General features: G+C 41.6%; 1 protein-coding gene across 1 annotated transcript; it reads left to right on the plus strand.

Moving 5' to 3' along the window:
* Nucleotides 1-16,337: 16,337 nt before the first annotated feature.
* LOC130736376 (agamous-like MADS-box protein AGL80) lies at nt 16,338-17,042 on the plus strand. Its single transcript, XM_057588211.1, has one exon. The coding sequence runs from the start codon at nt 16,338-16,340 to the stop codon at nt 17,040-17,042; it is 705 nt and encodes a 234-aa protein (XP_057444194.1).
* Nucleotides 17,043-17,503: the final 461 nt, after the last annotated feature.

The following is a 17,503-nucleotide window of genomic DNA, read 5'->3' on the forward strand; positions in this document are numbered from 1 at the left end:
AATAAGCTATTGGCCTAAAAAGCTTACCTTGCATGTTTTAACCTTTGTTTTAACCCCTTTGAGCCTAATATCTCTATTCTTTTGTAGCTCATTACAAGCCTAAGTGAAAAACAATGATGATACCTTACCTTAGGAAATGTAAGAGCTTTGGAAATGACTTGGGAATGAGTATTCAACAAGTGCGGGGGTGATTTATTTGAATGCATGGTCTAAGTTGCTCAAAAGAGGTGCCTTCCTTGAGGATAAATTGTAAGCAAGCTGAAAAGAAGTTGAAAGAAAAATAAAAGAAAAATATGCAAATGTAAAAAGGAAAAACTGCAAAAAAAAAAGGAAAAAAAAGAGAGAAGGTACGAAGTGAAGGAAGATACTCATAAAGAAAAAGAAAAGGAAGTGGAAGTTGAAAAAATGAAGTTGTAAAAGGAAGAATGTGTTAATTCTTGGGGTTGTGAGTAAGTTTAATTTGAATTTTTCCCCATTGCTCTTATTTTTCCTAAGGTTTTAACTCTGAATATCTTTCATAAATCCTTCCTTGACCTTAGCCTCATTACAACCTTCAAAAGTCCTTTGATCTTTGTATGCATTTGTTCAATTTAATTGGTGTGTTAGAATCTTGTCAAGCCTATGATAGATGCATGTTTTCATGAGATGATGAGAGTTGCTTAAGCATGATTAAACACAAGCCCAAACACTTGAGAGTAGAGAGTATAACACTTGCATCCAACTTTGATGTTCAATTTGCGATTTCTTGTTGGCTTGGAATGTAGGTGATGGAATCTAATTTGTCTAATCTTTGTGGAAAATGAAGTGGTTGTTTTCTTGCTCATAAACCTGAATTTCTACTTCTCAAAGATAAGTGTGAGCTGAGTTTTTATGTTTTAGGAAGTACTTGTTATCATAATTGATTATCTGAATCTTCTTTGAATTTAAGTTTTGCCCAGGAGTGCAAAAGGCTAAGTGTGGGGGTATTTGATAAGCGCATTGTAAGGCCCGAGTTTTTAGGCTTATGTTAAGTGAATAAACTTTTTATTCACGATTAGGGTTGATGTAATGTGAAGGGAAACCTGAACGAAAGTTTATTAAATGAAATATATTTATGAAGGAGAAAGTTCAGGAAAAGTTCAAGGATTGCATTATGATCGGTAAAAGTTATAGCACGAACGTTTTACGCTTAAACCTAGGTCAGAAACCCTAGTATATAGCTAATTTTCACTTTTAGGCACGCTGACAGTTAATTCCAAAAATCTTCAGAGAAATGTTAGAACTTCTCTTTTTCCATATATCACAATCGTTTCGAGGCGAAACTCTAGGATCTACGGACGTCCGATTCCAATCATCGGAGGTTTGCCGAAACTGAAACCCTGGTATTCCAAAACCCTAGAATTTCCCGACTTTGAGGACTTTATCTATTCAGAGCTTCAAATGAATATTCCACACGCGTACACCCATTTCTCTTGATGATTTCAATCTTTCTTCCGAAGGAAGTTTTCCATTCCGACATTCAATGCAAAAAGCAACTTATCGGGTAAAATAGTTTTATACCGACTATGCTTTAGTTGCCAAAAATACAAGGAGACCTCTTTATAGTTTTGAAATTCTTTTGCCAAAACATATCTAACAATTCATGGAGAATGACGCCGGAAAAATCGGATTCGCGAAACTTTCATTTTCCCGCGAATTTCCACCTTCTATATATAGCAAATAAAGGAAGAAAAAACACAATTTTCCTCCATTTTCTCTCCTCTAAACCGCGGCCAAGAACAAGGAAGAAGGAAGAAGAGTTTTTCTTCATCGTTTGCTTGATCGTGGATCCGTTAGTTGCTACTTCAAGGCTTCGAGGTATAGTCGCTAATCCTTACCTCTGATCGCTTTTTCCATAGCTTTTCTGTAGAGTTTTCTGAGCGGATAGTTTATGAGTTTTTGCAAAACTATCCTGAATCTTTCATTTCTGATTCTAAACCTCTTCTATGTATGCCCAAGATCACTTCTGCCGGATTAGATTTTCCGTTATGTCGCCGGAATTCCGCCGGAATCAATTTGAGCCTAAAATACCCATTTATGTAGTTTTGAGTAAAGTTCCAATCTTTAGGCTGTAAACTATCGCCTTAGCTTAGTGCTAGTAGGATTAGTTGTCATAAACGTCGTTGGTGACGTCCCTGCAAAATTTTATTTTTGGGATTTCAGTTTTGAAAATCCTAAGTTAAAAATCATGACCAAAATACCCCTGCGACAGTTTTTGATCCGATAATTTTTTCGAGTTCAGAATACCCTTAGTTACGGCTTATGAAAGCATAGGAACCAAGTTTGATCGAAGAAAAATCGAGCCCCATAATTGCACAATGTGGCCGAGCCCTATTAGGGGGGGAGGAGGAAATTTTCCTTTTCCGAAAACTTGTCTTTCGCGCTAGATTATCGTACCTTAGAGTATAGATTACTTCGAGTAACCTTAGTAAGTATCGATAGCTTAGTTTCCAATAGATTCTGATAGTATTCTGTGATTTTATTGTAAAGGTGCTTTTGAGGATTTCTCTGAGGACCAACACTTTGAGTACGAGGAAGCTCTAGGCGATCATTCTGGAGAACCTTCAGGTGAGGGCTTCTCACTGAATCTCTAGTTAATGCTTAGGGTCGATGTTTCGACATTGTTTACTGTTTATGCACTGAGATTGTGTGTGATTGAAAATGTTTTCTGAGGCTTCGGCTGACAATGTAGATGATTCATCTACTGAATGTTTTTGAAGATTGACTTACATGCTATGTGCTATGTGGGTAATCTAGGATGTGTGGTGCATGCTTTATATGCTAAGTGCTAAGTGTTAATGTTGAGATTTCTTGATATATGACATGTTGTTGATTGTGATGATTTAAATATGCTTTACACTGGAAATCTGAGATTCTGAATGGTGAGAATAGCGGGCAGGTCATGCCGATTTTATTTTGAGAGTTTTGAGAAAGTTTGATAGGACGAACGAGGTTCGGGCCTTGATTTTGTTTAGTGGATCGAGACATCCTCTGGAAGCGACTTGGGATTGGGAGATCCTGCAAATGTATAAGACTTGCGATAAGACAAAATGGAATCTATTTTATAAAGAAAACTCATAAGACCTTAAATAACCTCTAAATCTTTAAGTAATGATAACAACCTCGAAGGAAGGCATTGGAAATGAAATCTTAATTTTGGAAAAACGAGGAATGTCGTCGGATCCAAGTGTTGAGTATGTTGTCGTTGTGCTGTTGGAGCAGCGTTTGATGTTGTGCTGTTGGAGCAGCGGTTATTGTTGTGCTGTTGGAGCAGCGTGTGTTTTTGTGCTGTTGGAGCAGCGTGTGTGGTGGTGCTGTTGGAGCAGCTATGTGTCGTTATGAAGTGTGTCTTTTGGTCGCAGAATCGACTTTACCTTAGGGTAAGCTTTTAGAGACTTTAACTTCCCTAGAACACGTGGCGACGTGTCGAGTGAGGTCGGAGACGTTGTTTGACTAATCATTTTGCATACATGCAACATTAATGAGGTATTAACACAGGACGTACTCTGGACCTCGTCGGTTTCCAAAATGGTCATAAGACCCGGAATGCCGTGAAAGAGCGTTTGTAGACGTCTCTTGTAGCAGACCGAAATGGCAGACCTACGGGTTTACTGGTGATCTGACTACCCTGTGGGAGTAAGAGACATCACGGGCCGATATGGCACCACCGTGGCTGGTGAAGGGCTGATCCGATGATGTCCATCCGTTCCGGATTGCATATTGGTTGACTGGGTTAACCTGCATACATATCACGCAACATGCATACTGACTTAGTTGATGAGTGTGGTTGCTATTTGATAAACTTACTTGGAACATGCTAATTGTTATTATTGTCGTTATGATTTTGTGGAACATGCAACCCTAGGAATGATATCTCTAGTTATAAGCCTAAGTGGCTATCTATTATTTGTATCTATTGGGTTTATTATCTACATAGTTCTTTAGAGTTGACCCTCGCGTCTTCTGTGTGTGTTTTGGCGGACAACGCCTTTTGTCAGATGAACATTGCGGATTGGTTCGCAATGGTCCACCCTTCGGGGGGGATTAGGTACGAGATGATCGACTAGGACGACCCCGGGTCGTGGGTGGTTGACCCCGCGAGCCACCGAGCGACGTATTCGGGGCGTATCATGGAGGACCACGTGGATAGTGGAGGACTCTTGAGGTCAGGAGTGTTGAGGCGATGCTCTATCAGCTTCAACTTGCCACCGGGCGTTCACTGTGGACCAGGTCTTGGAGGAGCACCGCCGCCACCGTCATCTTCAGAGGAGGAGGATCCCTCAGAGGAGATTCCAGTGGGAGTGCCTTCGGCAGGGTCTAGTGCACCCTCCGTTGCGATCATTGATGATCAGGGTTCGGGCCCTAAGCCCGTGAGTCCAACATCGGAGAGCGTTGCAGGAGCGAGGGGAGGACGGATAGGGTTGATAGACTTGGTCGTTCTGGATTCTGATTCAGACGACGATCATGCTAGCACATAGTTCTGAGTGTTGGTATGAGCTCCTCGAGTTAGGATTAGTGTAGGAGTAGAGTTTTAGCTCTGACAGTCTTGCTTCTTTTGTTACTTAGGGGACAGGGTAGATCCGCCTATAGCTTTTTGTGTGGTTTCCTTATGGGGATCACAGAGAGTTGGTTGGACTTAGGAGGTCTTATCTTCAGGCCATTGGGTCAGCTGATTCTCAGTTTTGAATGATAGTGTTGCGGGCACTTCACCCTTTTCATTTGGTTTGTATATATTGCCTACGGGCGTTGCACTTTTCTTTCCGTCACTGGAGGTTACTCATGACGAGGTTGTTACTTACAGCGGGGGCTGTTTATATATTGTACATTAGTTATATTGCTTTTCGCATTCGGGTTTTATTTATTTCAGTCTTGTCTTAGTTATTATCGAAAAAAAAAATAATATTCACGTTTTTCCGCATTAAGTTTACTTTTGGTTACTAAAGTGACGCTACCGAAATCGGGGTGTTACATTGTGGTATCAGAGCACGGTCGAGTCTTTCGGGAGTTGTTGGGGAATAGGTCTTCTGTGCTAGGTTGTGTGACTCTGCAAAGAGTGAAAATTGATTGTCTGCAAGCGATTTTTCGCTTAAAAATTGATTGAAGTTATTGCTTACTCATATTGTATAGTGATGCTAGATGCTATCTTATGATGAGTACTGACTGTTTGCTTCCTTTAACAGAACATGGTGAACACTAATCAATTAGCGGAGATGATGGCCACTATGGCCCAAGCGGTAACAGCGCAGGCCCAAGCGGTAACAGCACAGGCAAATGATAATGCCATGAGGCGTGCTACTGAAGAAGCACGCGAACAGCATCAACGTCAGAGAGAGATAACTCTGGACCAGAACAAAGGCCTCAATGACTTCAGGAGGCAAAACCCACCAAAGTTCTCTGGTGGTACTGATCCAGACGCAGCGGATCTCTGGATTCAGGATATAGAGAAGATATTCAGCGTTCTGCAGACTGTAGAGGGTGCCAAGGTGGGCATGGCGACTTATCTTCTGCTGGGAGATGCTGAATACTGGTGGAAGGGCACCAGGGGGATCATGGAAGCCAACCATGAAGAGGTCAACTGGAACTCTTTCCGGACCGCATTCTTGGAAAAGTATTTTCCGACAAGTGCCCAGGATGAGAGGGAGGCGCAGTTTTTGACACTCCGTCAGGGAGGTATGTCTGTACCGGAATTTGCTTCGAAGCTGGAGTCTTTGGCGAAGCATTTCCAATTCTTTAATGATCATGTTGACGAGCGCTACATGTGCAAGCGCTTCGTGAATGGACTGAGGCCGGATATTGAGGACTCAGTGAGGCCACTGGGAATCATGCGATTCCAATCAGTGGTGGAGAAAGCCACTGAAGTGGAGCTGATGAAGAACCGGAGGTTGAACCGGGCTGGAACTGGAGGGCCGATGAGGTCGGGCTCTCAGAATAATCAGAACAAGGGAAGGTTCCAGAACAGGAGGCCGTATCAGCGTCCTGCTGGTAGAGGGTTTGCATCAGGATCTTACCGGCCCATGGTGGGTGCTGCTGGAGGTTCTGGAGGTCAGACTCAGAACAGGGAACTGACGTGCTTCAAGTGTGGGAAGCCGGGGCACTTTGCTCGTGCTTGTTCCGACACGAGGCCTCAATGCTTCAATTGCAACAAGTTGGGGCACACTGCTGCACAGTGCAGGCTACCAAAGGCGGAACCAACCGTCAACACTGCTAGAGGAAAGCGTCCTGCTGCAAAGGCGAGAGTCTACACCATGGATGGTGAAGATGCTGAGGGGGTAGATGGACTGATTAGAGGCGACTGCGGGATAGACGGTAACCTTCTATCCGTACTTTTTGATTCCGGAGCAACGCATTCATTTATCTCTAGAGATTGTGCAATCAGATTAAGACTTCCTATTACTGCTTTGAGCTTCGATCTGATAGTTGCTACTCCTGCCAAGACTCTACTTGCTAATTCAGCATGCATGTATTGTCCGATAACATACAACAATAGGATCTACCATGCTAACCTAGTATGCCTAACTCTTAAGAACCTAGATGTTATCCTAGGAATGGATTGGTTGTCCCGCTATCATTGTCTTTTGGACTGCAACCGAAAGAGAGTGGTATTCCCTGATTCGGATCTTTCCGAGTATCTATCTGCCAATCACATCAGCGTCGCTTTGAACGAGGGATCTCAGGAGTATTCTGTTTTGCTGAGCTTGGAGAGCAAAGGGAACCCGGAAGTGGGCAGTATTCCAGTGGTGAAAGAATTCACGGATGTTTTTCCTGGCGATGTACCTGGATTGCCGCCTGTGCGCGACATTGAGTTTGCTATAGACATCGTACCGGGAACAGGGCCGATTTCGATTGCACCATATCATATGGCACCTGCGGAGCTAGTGGAATTGAAGTCCCAACTCGAAGATCTTCTGTCGAAGGGATTCATACGACCAAGCGTTTCACCTTGGGGAGCGCCAGTCTTATTGGTGAAGAAGAAGGACGGGAAGTCGAGATTATGTGTCGACTACCGACAATTGAACAAGGTAACCGTCAAGAATAGGTATCCGTTACCTAGAATTGATGATTTGATGGATCAACTGCGAGGAGCTACAATATTCTCGAAGATCGATCTGAAGTCGGGTTATCACCAAATCAGAGTCAAGACCGAGGATATCCAGAAGACGGCATTCAGAACCCGTTATGGACACTATGAGTACTTAGTGATGCCATTTGGGGTAACGAACGCACCTGCAATATTCATGGCTTACATGAATATGACTTTTCATACGTTCTTGGATCGATTCGTCGTGGTGTTTATCGACGATATCTTAATCTACTCGAAGAATGCCGAAGACCACGAGGAGCACTTGCGACAAGTTTTACAAGTGCTGAGGGAGAAGGAGTTGTATGCCAATCCTTCCAAGTGCGAATTTTGGCTCGAAGAGGTAAAATTCTTAGGCCATGTGATCTCGAAGGAGGGAATAGCTGTGGACCCAGCAAAGGTAGAGACCGTATTGTCATGGGAACGGCCAAAGACAGTGACTGAGATAAGAAGTTTTGTCGGTTTGGCGGGATACTATCGTCGTTTCATCGAGAATTTCGCGAAGATAGTTGGACCTTTGACTCAACTGACGAGGAAGGACCAACCTTTTGCATGGACTGAAGCGTGCGAAACTAGTTTTCAGACGATGAAGGAACGGTTGACGACGTCACTTGTACTCGTCTTACCGCAACCGGAGGAACCTTATGAGGTATACTGTGATGCTTCATATCAAGGTTTGGGATGTGTGCTGATGCAACATCGGAAGGTGGTTGCTTATGCTTCAAGACAACTGAAGGTGCATGAGAAGAATTATCCAACTCATGACTTGGAACTAGCTGCGATCGTATTTGCACTGAAGATTTGGAGGCATCACTTGTATGGATGCAATTTCACTATATTCAGTGATCATAAGAGCTTGAAGTACTTTTTGAGCAGAAGGAGCTGAACATGAGGCAGCGTCGGTGGATGGAATTTCTTAAAGATTACGAGTTCACTCTACAATATCATCCTGGAAAGGCGAACGTTGTTGCTGATGCCTTGAGCAGGAAGATGCACATCTCGGCGATGATGGTGAAGGAGCTGCAACTGCTGGAACAATTTCGGGATTTGAGCTTGGATGTGAGATTATCCAAGGGAGAACTGAAGTTTGGGATGGTCAGAATTACCAATGGATTGATGGAAGAAATCCGAGACCAACAGTTACAAGATGAGTTTCTGCTCGGGAAAAGAAATTTGGTAAGTCAAGGTAAAGACCCAGAATTCAAGGTAGGAAGTGACAACATCCTACGGTGCAAGGATAGGGTTTGTGTACCTAACAACCCTGACTTGAGAAGATTAATTATGGATGAAGGTCACAAGAGCAAGTTAAGTATTCATCCTGGAATGAAGAATATGTATCAGGACTTGAAGGTGAATTTCTGGTGGCCAGGAATGAAAAGACAAGTGGCTGAGTATGTAGCCGCATGTTTGACATGTCAGAAGGCAAAGGTGGAGCATCAGAAGTCTTCAGGTATGTTACAAAGCTTAGACGTACCAGAGTGGAAATGGGATAGCATATCGATGTATTTCGTCGTGGCTTTGCCAAGAACCCAGAAGGGATACGATTCTATTTGGGTAATCGTGGATCGACTGACAAAGTCGGCTCATTTCGTACCGGTGAGAACTACGTACAACGTGGAGAAACTATCAGAGATTTACATATCGGAGATTGTACGACTTCACGGAGTACCGACAAGTATTGTATCCGATCGAGACCCGAAGTTTACATCACATTTTTGGGGAGCTCTTCAGGAAGCTTTGGGAACGAGGCTGAGACTAAGTTCTGCTTATCATCCGCAGACCGATGGACAGACTGAGAGAACTATTCAGTCGTTGGAGGATTTGCTACGCACTTGCGTATTAGACAACAAGGGCAGTTGGGATACCTTATTGCCATTGATTGAGTTCACATACAACAAAAGTTTTCATACGAGCATTGGTATGGCACCGTATGAGGCTTTGTATGGCCGCAAGTGTAGAACACCTTTGTGTTGGTACCAAAACGGAGAGAATCTGTTGGTAGGACCGGAACTTCTGCAACAGACCACTGAGAAGATCAAGCAGATCAGAGAGAAGATGAGGGCTTCTCAGAGTAGACAGAAGAGTTATGCAGATCAGAGGCGCAGAACTCTGGAATTTGAAGAAGGAGATCATGTATTTCTGAGAGTTACTCAGACGACGGGAGTTGGTCGAGCAATCAAGTCAAAGAAGCTTACGCCCAAGTTTATTGGACCGTATCAGATCACTCGTCGAATTGGACCAGTTGCTTATCAGATTGCACTACCTCCATTTCTATCAAACATTCATGATGTGTTCCACGTGTCACAACTGAGGAAATATATTGCGGATCCGACACATGTTATCGAGCTGGATGACATTGAGTTGAAGGATGATCTGTCTTTCGAGACACCGCCAATTAGCATTGGTGACACCAGGATAAAACAGCTGAGAGGGAAAGAGATCGAGTTAGTGAAGGTCATTTGGAACAAAGACACTGGTGATGCGACATGGGAGCTGAAGGAAAAGATTCAAGAACAATATCCAGAACTATTTACTAACCCTTAAGTTTCGAGGTCGAAACTTTCTTTTTGGAGGGTAGTAATGTAAGGCCCGAGTTTTTAGGCTTATGTTAAGTGAATAAACTTTTTATTCACGATTAGGGTTGATGTAATGTGAAGGGAAACCTGAACGAAAGTTTATTAAATGAAATATATTTATGAAGGAGAAAGTTCAGGAAAAGTTCAAGGATTGCATTATGATCGGTAAAAGTTATAGCACGAACGTTTTACGCTTAAACCTAGGTCAGAAACCCTAGTATATAGCTAATTTTCACTTTTAGGCACGCTGGCAGTTAATTCCAAAAATCTTCAGAGAAATGTTAGAACTTCTCTTTTTCCATATATCACAATCGTTTCGAGGCGAAACTCTAGGATCTACGGACGTCCGATTCCAATCATCGGAGGTTTGCCGAAACTGAAACCCTGGTATTCCAAAACCCTAGAATTTCCCGACTTTGAGGACTTTATCTATTCAGAGCTTCAAATGAATATTCCACACGCGTACACCCATTTCTCTTGATGATTTCAATCTTTCTTCCGAAGGAAGTTTTCCATTCCGACATTCAATGCAAAAAGCAACTTATCGGGTAAAATAGTTTTATACCGACTATGCTTTAGTTGCCAAAAATACAAGGAGACCTCTTTATAGTTTTGGAATTCTTTTGCCAAAACATATCTAACAATTCATGGAGAATGACGCCGGAAAAATCGGATTCGCGAAACTTTCATTTTCCCGCGAATTTCCACCTTCTATATATAGCAAATAAAGGAAGAAAAAACACAATTTTCCTCCATTTTCTCTCCTCTAAACCGCGGCCAAGAACAAGGAAGAAGGAAGAAGAGTTTTTCTTCATCGTTTGCTTGATCGTGGATCCGTTAGTTGCTACTTCAAGGCTTCGAGGTATAGTCGCTAATCCTTACCTCTGATCGCTTTTTCCATAGCTTTTCTGTAGAGTTTTCTGAGCGGATAGTTTATGGGTTTTTGCAAAACTATCCTGAATCTTTCATTTCTGATTCTAAACCTCTTCTATGTATGCCCAAGATCACTTCTGCCGGATTAGATTTTCCGTTATGTCGCCGGAATTCCGTCGGAATCAATTTGAGCCTAAAATACCCATTTATGTAGTTTTGAGTAAAGTTCCAATCTTTAGGCTGTAAACTATCGCCTTAGCTTAGTGCTAGTAGGATTAGTTGTCATAAACGTCGTTGGTGACGTCCCTGCAAAATTTTATTTTTGGGATTTCAGTTTTGAAAATCCTGAGTTAAAAATCATGACCAAAATACTCTGCGACAGTTTTTGATCCGATAATTTTTCCGAGTTCAGAATACCCTTAGTTACGGCTTATGAAAGCATAGGAACCAAGTTTGATCGAAGAAAAATCGAGCCCCATAATTGCACAATGTGGCCGAACCCTATTAGGGGGGGAGGAGGAAATTTTCCTTTTCCGAAAACTTGTCTTTCGCGCTAGATTATCGTACCTTAGAGTATAGATTACTTCGAGTAACCTTAGTAAGTATCGATAGCTTAGTTTCCAATAGATTCTGATAGTATTCTGTGATTTTATTGTAAAGGTGCTTTTGAGGATTTCTCTGAGGACCAACACTTTGAGTACGAGGAAGCTCTAGGCGATCATTCTGGAGAACCTTCAGGTGAGGGCTTCTCACTGAATCTCTAGTTAATGCTTAGGGTCGATGTTTCGACATTGTTTACTGTTTATGCACTGAGATTGTGTGTGATTGAAAATGTTTTCTGAGGCTTCGGCTGACAATGTAGATGATTCATCTACTGAATGTTTTTGAAGATTGACTTACATGCTATGTGCTATGTGGGTAATCTAGGATGTGTGGTGCATGCTTTATATGCTAAGTGCTAAGTGTTAATGTTGAGATTTCTTGATATATGACATGTTGTTGATTGTGATGATTTAAATATGCTTTACACTGGAAATCTGAGATTCTGAATGGTGAGAATAGCGGGCAGGTCATGCCGATTTTATTTTGAGAGTTTTGAGAAAGTTTGATAGGACGAACGAGGTTCGGGCCTTGATTTTGTTTAGTGGATCGAGACATCCTCTGGAAGCGACTTGGGATTGGGAGATCCTGCAAATGTATAAGACTTGCGATAAGACAAAATGGAATCTATTTTATAAAGAAAACTCATAAGACCTTAAATAACCTCTAAATCTTTAAGTAATGATAACAACCTCGAAGGAAGGCATTGGAAATGAAATCTTAATTTTGGAAAAACGAGGAATGTCGTCGGATCCAAGTGTTGAGTATGTTGTCGTTGTGCTGTTGGAGCAGCGTTTGATGTTGTGCTGTTGGAGCAGCGGTTATTGTTGTGCTGTTGGAGCAGCGTGTGTTTTTGTGCTGTTGGAGCAGCGTGTGTGGTGGTGCTGTTGGAGCAGCTATGTGTCGTTATGAAGTGTGTCTTTTGGTCGCAGAATCGACTTTACCTTAGGGTAAGCTTTTAGAGACTTTAACTTCCCTAGAACACGTGGCGACGTGTCGAGTGAGGTCGGAGACGTTGTTTGACTAATCATTTTGCATACATGCAACATTAATGAGGTATTAACACAGGACGTACTCTGGACCTCGTCGGTTTCCAAAATGGTCATAAGACCCGGAATGCCGTGAAAGAGCGTTTGTAGACGTCTCTTGTAGCAGACCGAAATGGCAGACCTACGGGTTTACTGCTGATCTGACTACCCTGTGGGAGTAAGAGACATCACGGGCCGAAATGGCACCACCGTGGCTGGTGAAGGGCTGATCCGATGATGTCCATCCGTTCCGGATTGCATATTGGTTGACTGGGTTAACCTGCATACATATCACGCAACATGCATACTGACTTAGTTGATGAGTGTGGTTGCTATTTGATAAACTTACTTGGAACATGCTAATTGTTATTATTGTCGTTATGATTTTGTGGAACATGCAACCCTAGGAATGATATCTCTAGTTATAAGCCTAAGTGGCTATCTATTATTTGTATCTATTGGGTTTATTATCTACATAGTTCTTTAGAGTTGACCCTCGCGTCTTCTGTGTGTGTTTTGGCGGACAACGCCTTTTGTCAGATGAACATTGCGGATTGGTTCGCAATGGTCCACCCTTCGGGGGGGATTAGGTACGAGATGATCGACCAGGACGACCCCGGGTCGTGGGTGGTTGACCCCGCGAGCCACCGAGCGACGTATTCGGGGCGTATCATGGAGGACCACGTGGATAGTGGAGGACTCTTGAGGTCAGGAGTGTTGAGGCGATGCTCTATCAGCTTCAACTTGCCACCGGGCGTTCAATGTGGACCAGGTCTTGGAGGAGCACCGCCGCCACCGTCATCTTCAGAGGAGGAGGATCCCTCAGAGGAGATTCCAGTGGGAGTGCCTTCGGCAGGGTCTAGTGCACCCTCCGTTGCGATCATTGATGATCAGGGTTCGGGCCCTAAGCCCGTGACTCCAGCATCGGAGAGCGTTGCAGGAGCGAGGGGAGGACGGATAGGGTTGATAGACTTGGTCGTTCTGGATTCTGATTCAGACGACGATCATGCTAGCACATAGTTCTGAGTGTTGGTATGAGCTCCTCGAGTTAGGATTAGTGTAGGAGTAGAGTTTTAGCTCTGACAGTCTTGCTTCTTTTGTTACTTAGGGGACAGGGTAGATCCGCCTATAGCTTTTTGTGTGGTTTCCTTATGGGGATCACAGAGAGTTGGTTGGACTTAGGAGGTCTTATCTTCAGGCCATTGGGTCAGCTGATTCTCAGTTTTGAGGGATAGTGTTGCGGGCACTTCACCCTTTTCATTTGGTTTGTATATATTGCCTACGGGCGTGGCACTTTTCTTTCCGTCACTGGAGGTTACTCGTGACGAGGTTGTTACTTACAGCGGGGGCTGTTTATATATTGTACATTAGTTATATTGCTTTTCGCATTCGGGTTTTATTTATTTCAGTCTTGTCTTAGTTATTATCGAAAAAAAAAATAATATTCACGTTTTTCCGCATTAAGTTTACTTTTGGTTACTAAAGTGACGCTACCGAAATCGGGGTGTTACACGCATAATTGATGCACTTTACGTGTGTCTTTCTAAGCTTCATTATATACATTTTTGTGCTTAATTATTATAACTTAGCCATGTTTTGACCATTAGTGTTTATTTGGATTATTCATGGAAAAGAGCTTAATTCTACACTTTTAGTTTCTATAACTGTTTTGCTAGAACAGGTTGAATCTGGAGCTACAAATATCCAAATTGGACGAATAATATGTCATTGGAAAGATAACTCGAAGCCCTACAACTTCCATGTTCAGCACAATTGAAGAACAAGCCTCTAACATGGTCAAAATGACCTTGCAAAGTGCTGTCGCTAATCCTGCGAGTCTGGAACAGTCTGCACTAAAATGATAATATCTTGGGCTACAGAACTCCGAATTAGGATCCGATTGAAGGCCCGCGAAGCTGACTTAAAGAGCTACAACTCTCATGTTTACCTCAATTGAAGTTCAGACTTCTTGTGGGACTCGCGAATGCCTGATTGTTCAGCAGCTTACTCCTTTATGTGGGCCCGATTTTATGAAGATTTAGAAAAGATTTAGATAACAAAGATTGTTACTTGATGAACAAGTTTATTTATTAGTATAAATAAGTGAGTTTAGGCTTTTGTTAGACCTGACCACCTCACCACATCTCACCATCACCTCCTCCACCTTCTCCTAATATCTCTCTCCATCTTTTCTAGTATGAGTTGCTAAACTCCATAGTTAGTCTTAGGATTTTTAATATTCCTGTGTTTGCAAACTTGAGGTTCTGTTCTTAATGCAAATTTCTTCTTTATTAATTCTCTTCATCTCTATTTCTGATCTAGGGTTTGCTTAATTCCGTAGTTTTAGAAATAAGAGTTGATGCATGTTCGCTTAGTTCATGTTAGTTCGTAACTGTTTCTTAATCGCTTAGTTTAGGAAACTGTGAATTGATTTTCGCTTAGTTAATCAACTCTCACGAATTAGGGAAACAATAAGGAATAATTAATCTTTTGTAACCAATGAGGGTTTGTTGCACTTGACTGTTATAATCCGAGGACTAACACTTTCTTTTATCTGATTAAATCTCTTTTAAGTTTTGTTTGTTACTTTACAATCAAATCAATCAAACCCCATTTTTAATTGCTTTGTTTTACTCTATTATCAATTAATACTTCACCGAGTCCTTGTGAGATCGATCCTGGTGTTCAACACCTTGTACTGCATTCAAAGCAGAATACTTTGGCACGCACCCGCGACAGTGCGTTCGTCAAACATATATGTTAGGAATAGACCAGTTATTGCAGAAGTTCCGCCCCCACTTATATGATTCAACTGATTATTCAGTTATAGATCAAGGTTTATTCATAGCATGATCTCTCTGCTCTTTGCTTCAACTTGAACAAAAATCAAAATTCATGTAAGAGTGGGCAATGTAATGTTACTTGTAGCTAATTATATCTAGCATTGAAGATTTTCAACTTCAAGTGTTGGGAATTCTTTTTCCAATCATCAAGAATCACAAATATTAAGCTTAATTAATAAGATTGCTTTCTTCTTACTATATTTTATTCCAGTACTTGCTTTATAAAATATGCACGGTAACTTTGGGTACGTTAACCAAAGTTAAAAGGAACTCGATCTTTATCAAATGACAACTGCTATTGGTTGTGCCTGTGGATACGAATTAGAACTGCCCTGCTGTGACGGCTGCATATCAGGCACTTGAGCAAGGATGTTCTGGTTCCGTTGTTGATACTGAGATGGTGAAAGTCCAACTTGGCTTCCATTTTGAAACTCTGCATCCTCCATCTTCAGTTTTAAAATCTTGTTGATTTTCATGTATGCTATGCTGAAACTGCTGTGAGTTTGGTTGCCTGGATCAATGCAAGGAGGAATGCTCATCCACCAGCACACGGCAAGACAAAGGATTAATGCTCAGAATCTGCTCAGCCTCAAATCATTATGCAGGAGCTGCTCCTTGATAAAAGCAAAGAACCGAGTTTTAATAGTAAACTAACTTTTCTATAAATGAATGAAGTTAACTTTTTAGATCTTTCTAGTGCTTTAAAGAATACCTGTGCAAAAAACTACATGGGATACTTGCTAATTTATAAGTATATTTCACTACAGTATCCTCATACAAGTGGTACCGATATCCTCATAATTGAGAGTTGTCCTAGAAATCACCTTAGTTAAAAAGATGTCGGGGGTTTAACGATTTTAATACTTAGATTTAAGAAATTAGAAGGATGGTGTCTTATTGTTAATTTTCCTCGTCACAAATATCGTAATGAATCATTTTATGATTTTTTTTCTATTAAGTACATTACTATCATATCTCCCAAAATGTAAGGAAAATTCAAGGCATGTGTCATAAGCAGAAAGAGAGTTGTCAAAATACAGTAAGAATCTTGCATATAGCACTAGCTGTTACAATATATTTATAATCCACCAATTTTATGAAACTAATGAATAGATATTAAACCACTTGAATATCTTTGTGACACAAATTATCCTGTATCTTCTGTTGATGGAAGGGCATTCAAACTTAACATCTCCTAATCATTGCACATTGATTTAGTATTGAATGCTCCATCTTAATGTTGCCAACTCAAAATTGTCATGGTTATCTTGAAATGATGTATATAAAGAGATTTTGTTCTATCTGGTTTTCTCATCACACCATGACCAGAAAGAAGGTGAAACTCGCATTCATAACCAATGATTCAGCGAGGAAGGCGACATTCAAGAAAAGGAAGAAGGGACTAATGAAGAAGGTTAGTGAACTCAGCAAACTTTGCGATATTGATGCTTGTGCTATAGTTTATAGTCCCTATGATCCTCAGCCAGAGGTTTGGGCGTCCCCAAAATTGGGGGTCCAAGGAGTGCTTGCCAAGTTCATGAGAATGCCTGAATTGGAGCAGAGCAAGAAGATGGTGAATCAAGAGAGCTTTCTGAGACAGAGAATCCAAAAGGCCACAGAGCAGGTGAAGAAACAGAGGAGGGATAACAGAGAAAAGGAGATAACACAACTCATGTTTCAGTGCCTCAGTGACAGTGCAGGTAAAATTTTGGACAATATAAGCATGGTTGATTTAAATGATCTGGCTTGGATTATTGACCAGAACTTGAAGGACATCAATCAAAGGATTCAAGTGTTGACCAAGAAGAATGGTCAGAGCCAAGCCCAAATCCAAATGGTAGCACCAGCACCAGCACCAGCACCAGTGGTGACTGATGTTGTAGCCAAGATTGAAGAGATGAACATTGATGATGTAATGCAGAAGCAGCATTGGTTTATGAATTTGATGAATAGTAGTGGTGGGGATCAGGCACTGCCTTTGGGAGATGTCAATCACCAAAGTGGTTTTTGGCCATTTTTCCACTAAAACAAAGTTTCTCTTTTAAGTGATCATAGATTCATGGTCTCTAATATGTATTCGTATGCTAATTTCTTTTTCTCACACCACTTTGTAAACTTCAATAAGAGTGTATCTGCCTAATAATAAAAATGTTAGGCAAATAAAGTTCACCCTTATTGTTATTTTCGTTTAATGGTACTAAATTTTGGTAAGGAATGAGTAAGATGTGAGTGAAATGTTAACATTGCAATTTATTGGGATAAGACAAGCACTATCAAGTAGGGATGACAACGGGTGGGATTAGGCTTAGGTTTTGTCTTCCCCGAATCCAAACCCAAACCCAATGGGTTTCGAAAAGAAAACTCGTCGGGTTTCAAGTTTACTCAAATCCGTTGTGGCCTCAGATCCACGTTCGGACCTAACTCGATGATAAACTTTTATGCAAAAAGAAATCGCAACTTACGTCATTCTATTGCGAAAAAATCGTT

This window comes from Lotus japonicus, chromosome 2, assembly GCF_012489685.1.
Source record: "Lotus japonicus ecotype B-129 chromosome 2, LjGifu_v1.2".
Lineage (NCBI taxonomy): Eukaryota > Viridiplantae > Streptophyta > Magnoliopsida > Fabales > Fabaceae > Lotus > Lotus japonicus.